At 47.3% G+C, this 6,674-nt stretch overlaps 1 protein-coding gene across 1 annotated transcript; it reads left to right on the forward strand.

Annotated features, from left to right (window-relative positions):
• The first annotated feature begins 203 nt into the window (after positions 1-203).
• S100A8 (S100 calcium binding protein A8) lies at positions 204-1,625 on the forward strand. Its single transcript, XM_001493589.5, has 3 exons — positions 204-623; positions 1,115-1,277; positions 1,428-1,625. The coding sequence occupies exons 2-3, from the start codon at positions 1,137-1,139 to the stop codon at positions 1,554-1,556; spliced, it is 270 nt and encodes an 89-aa protein (XP_001493639.2). The 5' UTR covers positions 204-623; positions 1,115-1,136; the 3' UTR covers positions 1,557-1,625.
• Positions 1,626-6,674: the final 5,049 nt, after the last annotated feature.

The following is a 6,674-nucleotide window of genomic DNA, read 5'->3' on the forward strand; positions in this document are numbered from 1 at the left end:
CACATCCCCTCAGAGTCCAACCACACACAAAACTACAATAATAGAAATACTACCCCTTTCATTACTATAACCCAGCAGCTAGGACGAGTGTTCCTAACCTTTTATAGGTCTTTGGATCCTTTGTGAACCTGATAAAAGCCATGGAAGAATGTGCTTATATATATACACTCAAAATGCTGCATTCAACTTCAATTCCATTTCAGAGATGCACAGACAGGCCACAATGCATGGGATTAGAATCATCACCAGGAGGGAGGACTCAGGAGTGGGCATCCTGCTTGGCCAAGCCAGGGGATGCCAGCAGCCCACAAAAGGAGTCTGCACCATGGCCTCCTCCTGGATTCTCCTGCTGAGCACTGCTGCCTGGCAGACGCCTTCTGTCTTCCTCTCAATGCCCCCCCCGCACCCCCCGCCACCAATATACCCCCTGTCAGAAATTTTCATTCTGTGCAGTGATTGCCCCATTCACCTGGTTGGGAAACCAGAAGCTGTAGCAACTCTGGAAGGGGGCAGCTGCCTCTGACTGGTCTGAGGCGCCGGGGCTGGCCAAGCCCAGCTGCTATAAAACGGAGCCAGCACTCAGGCGTGCATGTCCTCTGTCAATTCTGTTTCGGGGAGACCTGGTAAGTGGGATTATCCCTGTCTGCCCCATACTTTAGGCTCCCCCTGGGAAGGGCCGGGGAGTGGAACAGCCTTTTCTGAGATGGTGAGAGAAAACTCAGGGAGGTCTGGACCAAAATCCAGAGCTCCCAGAGGAGGGGAGGGACAAAGAGAGGACAAAGAAGGAGCTGAGTCCTCTAGCATTTTTGGGTGAGGGCACCGTCGTTTCCAAGGCAAGGCCCTTCTTGGGCAGAGATGAGGGCATAGGGAGAGTTAACAGGCACTTTGAGAGTGTGTGTGTGTGTGACCCTAACCCTCCCACACTTGTATCTATATTGTCCCACCCATTCCCATCATTAGCCGTTACCATCGCTGGTTTAGTTATTTGGTGGTGCAGGCCAGGACAAAGCCATCACTTGGGATATGAACCTTCTGAGTATCCCCCTAGTCTTCAGTCTGCTGTGGGCAGAGCCACCATCCCCACCCTGGGATCCCCACGTACTCCCTCTTCCAGGTGGGGCAACTCCTTGGGCATCATGCTGACGGATCTGGAGAATGCTATCAACTCCCTCATTGATGTCTACCACAACTACTCCCTGCTTAAAGGGAATTACCATGCCATCTATAGGGACGACTTGAAGAAATTGTTAGAGACAGAGTGTCCTCAGTACCTGAAGGTGAGGAGGGGCTGGTGTGGTTGGGGTTCTCTGCCAGGCTCTGAGGAGGCCCTGAGTCACTGCTCCCCCACGCTGCTCTGTGGAGACAGCCAGGCCTCAGCTCTCCCTGAGATCTTCACACTCTGGCCTCTTTCTCCTCAATCTTGACAGAAAAAGAATGCAGACGCCTGGTTCAAAGAGTTGGACATCAATGAGGATGGTGCTGTTAACTTCCAGGAGTTCCTCATCCTGGTGGTCAAGGTGGGCCTCTTGGCCCATGAAGACATCCACAAGGAGTAGCAGAGCTATGGCCCCTGGGGCTGGCCCCTGGACTTGTCCCTGCAGAACAATAAAGTAGTTGATACCTCAGGCCTCTCTTGGTCTCCTGCTTTTCTCTGGCGGAATGAGATTCCTGGCGGGTGGAGGGAGAATTGGAAAACCCAAAGGAAGAAAAATAGGCCTGTGTTGTCTCCCACTCCCCATCTCTGGGAACCTTCAGTGCCCACTGCTGCCTGTTTCCTCCCCGTGTTCTCCCCAAACTGTTCCCGAGTCTCTTCCAGCCTCACGGTCCTGAGTCATTGGTTCCAGGACTTAAGGATTCTGAAAAGTCCAAGACACTGTAGCTGATGATTTTCCAACTTGTCCCAAATGGGTGATATGGGAACAGGGACACGTAGGGAAATTCATAGTGTTCTCTAAAATAAACTTTAATTTCCAGCAAAATGTCTTAGATGCCACTCTTGGGAAATTAGGGAGATAACTACATAGAGGGGTGTGTGTGTGTGTGTGTGTGGCCCACACTTGTAATTTCTTCTTAGAGGTTTTGGAAGCTTTCCTCGTCTCTCTACTCCCAAACTCATTAAATAATAAAGGAATGGGCAGATAGGCTGATGCATTAATAAAAGTCAACTCAGAGAACAGGATACTCCAATGCTGTCCTGTGGGGTGAATGCTCTGGTGATGAGTGAATTATCTAAAATAACCTCTCTATCATTACTCTGGATTGTCCAAGGACCTGGTGAAATGGGGAGGCCAGAAGATAGATGAATGGGCATCTCTCACCAGAACCCAACCCCCAATCTGAGTTTCCATGCTGTGCCTTGGAAAACTTCCTGTTGTTCTCACTTAGGTGATGGGTCAGTGGTGTTAGTAATGAAGAAGGGGATGGGGAGCTCTCACCAGAATCTCTCAACCAGGGTTCTTCGCTTGATCTTCTATATATCTCTGAAATGGAACTGAAGTTGAACATATCATTTTGAATGCATGTGTATAAACACATTCCTCTATGGCTTTCATTAGATTCTCAAAATGGTCCAAAGACCCCTGAAAGGTTAGGAACACTCGTCCTAGCTGCTGGGTTTTAATGAAAGGGGAAGTATTTCTATTACCGTTGTTTTGTGTGTGGTTGGACTCTGAGGGGAAGTGTGTTGCTTAAGGACTAAATCAATTTCTCCTCCTGCTGCCCGTACCCCTTTCTAACTCTCCTGCTCTGTGAACTGGGGGTGCCCTGTGCCCTGGGAGACAGAGGCTGGCTTGGGGTCTCTCTGCACATATGAGGCACTGAGTGGCTGCATCAACACAGCAGGGACCCTTCAACCCTGTCTGGGATGATTGTGTGCTTCTGACCCCAGGAGCCTGGGCTGAAGAGGAACCCAACTCCGGGGGTTGAGGAGGGAGAGGGGTTCTTTGGAGAATCCAGAAGTGCTTCGTGCCTGAAAAGAGAAGAGGGGGTGGCCAACACCCCCAGGATTTCAGGAGGAGCAAGCCCCTCCTACCCTCCAACAAAATGCAATTCAGATTAACTGGCTTTCCATGCTGAAGATTACTCACTTTAGATCATGGGCTTTTTGTTTGTGGTAGTCCTTAATCATAAAAATGCAAACGAGCAGGGAAAGGTAACAGCTTAAATCTTTATTCACCAACCAAGGCTTTAATTACCAGCTGTTTTATTGTCAGCTAACATGTTAGTGAAAATGGTTGGCAGCCAGTGGAGAATTAGGATTGGGACCTAAAATGGGATGGAGGAGTGTTGCCATCAAACACAGAGATGGACTCCTGCTGGGCAAGTGGGAAGGCTCGGGGACAGAATGGCTTCCTTTTCAGTTTTCTGAAGGATAGCTTTATCGGTCCCTGAAAGCAAGTGCTTCCAGCTAAGGCAGGAGCGTGAATGCATTCTCTGCATTGCAGAAATGGAGATTATGCAGTTCTGAGAGCCATTTTTAAAGGTGAGCTGCTGGCCCAAATTGGCCCAGGCAAAGATGGAAAAGGTGTACAGGGCTCACCAAGCTGCATCCCAGGCCTTACTCAACATTTAGGGATTTTAATGGGAGAATACACAAAAGGAGAGAGCAACCTGATTTTGCCTCTCACTTATCCAAATGGTGTGACATGGTGGTGTGTGTATGTGTATGTATGTGTGTTGGGGTGGGGTGGGGCCAACAAATCCAAGTGCCTTTGAATCTCCTTGACAAGGCACTGTAGGACTTGCTGTTAATGGATTCTTTGGGGGGAAATTTACCACTGTTAATTCTGTTTGCCTTTAGCTGGAAGTCCAATGAGTCTGCTTTCTCTGAGCCCCCTCAGAAGGACCATGAGGAAGGTGACCGAGAGTGCCCTTTGAGTTTCACCGTCAGTGATGGGTCACTGGTTTTGAAGAATTGCATTGATCCCGAGCTATCAACAGTTGATACCTGAGCTAGCTGGATAGGTGGGGTGGCCCAGCTGGCACTGGCAGCCTGGAGAAAGAGGCGGAGGTGAGGGAGGAAGCAGGCTTCGAGACTGTAATTTACAAACAAGAGTGTGCCTATTACAGGAAGCCCTGGGCAGAGTCAGACAGGGTTTGTAGCCCAGAGCAAGTTGATTTGGTTTCCTATTTCACCAGCTGCAAAAGAAGAACAAGGCAGTGGGAAGTTGAGAAATTAGTACTTTAGCAGGAAAATTCATGTAATATTTGAGCCCACAAAAGAGACCTTGGCTCACCAGGCAGATCCGGCCACTGAGATTTCCGGGGACTGTAAGAGGACCTGTATGAAATGCTGCTTCTCTCCCCAAGGCTCCTGCCTTCAGCCAAGTTCCTCATGGTTGTGACAAAAGTCCTCAAGCACAAGGAGAGGATCTGGAATTGGGCAATTGGTGCTTAGCAGCTAAAGAAAAGAGCTTATGCCAGTGGAAAAGACTTCCCCGTACATCCCTCCACTTGGCAGCCAGAACCATTCTGCTTGGGTGCAGGTACTAGCCTATCTTCTGGCCTCCTAATGTGCAGAATTCAGCCTAAAGTCAAATGGGCTGAAGAGGGGAGAGGTAGCTACAAACACTTATTGGGCTGCTGCTGAATGGAAGTGTGAAAGGCAATCATCATCTCAAACCTGGAAAAAGACAAAATGGTGATGGCTTAAATCTTTTATCTCATGCTAGAATCTGTCTGAATAGAATCAAGTCCTTGCTACTTGTTAATCTTCCATCGTCTGACACTTCTAGGAAATGGAATATGGTTGGCACAGTGTATTTGATTAACAAGTCACAGTGGAGCGTCCAGTAGACAGTTTCTATCTGCTTGATGGGGTAATATGATTTCATAGCCTGTAGAGATGTTAAACCCCTAAATGTTATGGTTTTCATCGCCCTGTTGAAAGTTAAGAGTCTTATATCTAACTTAATTTTACTTCGGAGTTCCTTTCCTGATTGTCTTTCTATATCCTCAAAAATTCTTCAAACTAGTTTCTAAAAAAACTTCTTTCCCGATTCTCTTATTAATGAATTAAAACAAGAATTTTGACATGGGCCCACTGTTTGTTGATCATTTTGCTTTTTGGTTGGCACAAGACTTTGGGATAGTTTGTCTTATTTATTTCTCGTATCAACCCACTGAGACAGGTAATCACTATTTCCGTTGCGTATGAGGAGGTTCAGAGAGGTGAAGAAGCTTGACCGAGTTTACTCATGTGGCAAGTGGCAGTGCTGGGATTAGATCCCCCACTGTCTCCAGGTAAGAAACTCTGGTTCCGACGCAAAGTGCTCTCCTCCAGCCGGCTTCTGTCCTGTGCGCCGAGGTCCTGGCTTCCTTCGCAGCCCTTCTGGCCTCTTCGTCCTCACCGCCTGCAGGGTCTCTGCCATCCACAGGTGAGGAGCAAGGCACAGCAGGTGTCAGCAGGAACTTCCCTCTAGGGTTCTTTCCTCTGTCCAGGACTTCACCAGGCACGCCCCGATTACTGTGGGTTTTTTTTCCTGGTGTGAGCAATCCTCCAGTCAACAATCATACAACAGGAAGGTTGGCATTCTGATTTCCCTAAGCTCTTAGGCACTGTCTCAGTAATAATTCCCCTCCCTTCTTGGTTGGGGAGACTTCCTTCCAGTCTTAGGAGCTGTGGGAATTCCCACGTGAACAATTTGTGATTTGCAAAATCATGGTCTGAACTGCCTTCTAAGATCAAGGCATAGATCGTTAGGAACTCTTTCAAATGATCTGGACCCATCCCTCTGCAGCGGACAGGAGCCTCCTCCTCTGCCTCCTAAATAGGTCTAGTCAGCAGCAGAAAGCATGCAGCTATCCTGCAGCCAGAGCACATGCAGAGGCTCTTCATGGACCCAGCACAGCAAAGGTTCCACCCAGGACACCTTTCTCAGCAGCTTGTTTTGCTATGGCCCATTTTCCCCTGTGTTTTCTAGAGCAAAATATCTAACAAAACTGGGATGCTCTGGATTTCTTCTTTTTCTTTTTTGTTGTGGTAAAATTGCTTTATAACATTATATAAATTTCAGGCATACATCATTATATTTCGATTTCTGTGTAGACTACGTCAAGTTCACCACTCAAAGACCAATTATATTCCATCACCATACACATTTTCTAATCACCCCTTCCGCCCTTCTCCCTCCTGAGTTCCCTCTGGTAACCATCAATCTAATCTCTGTATCTATGTGGTTGTTTTTTGTTGTTTGTATCTTCTATTTATAAGTGAAATAGTGTGGCATTTGGCTTTCTCCCTCTGACTTATTTTGCTTAATGTAATACCCTCAAGGTCCTTCAATGTTGCACAAATCGCAAGATGTCATCTTTTTTTATGGCTGAGTAGTATTGCATTGTTTATATATACCACATCTTTGTTCATTCGTCCGTTGATGGGCACCTGGTTTGCTTCCAATTCTTGGCTATTGTAAATAATGCTGCAATGAACAGAGGGGTGCATGTGTCTTTATGCATTCGTGTTTTCATGTTCTTTGGATAAATATCCAGCAGTGGAATAGCTGGATCATATGGCAGCTCTATTCTTAATTTTTTGAGGAATCTCCATACTGTTTTTCCTAGTGGCTGCACCAGTTTGTGCTCCCACCAGCAGTGCATGAGAGTTCCTTTCTCTCCATGTCCTCTCCAAAACATGTTATTTCCTGTCTTGTTAATTATAGCCATACTGGTGAGTG

This window comes from Equus caballus, chromosome 5 (genome assembly GCF_041296265.1).
Source record: "Equus caballus isolate H_3958 breed thoroughbred chromosome 5, TB-T2T, whole genome shotgun sequence".
Classification (NCBI taxonomy): Eukaryota; Metazoa; Chordata; class Mammalia; order Perissodactyla; family Equidae; genus Equus; species Equus caballus.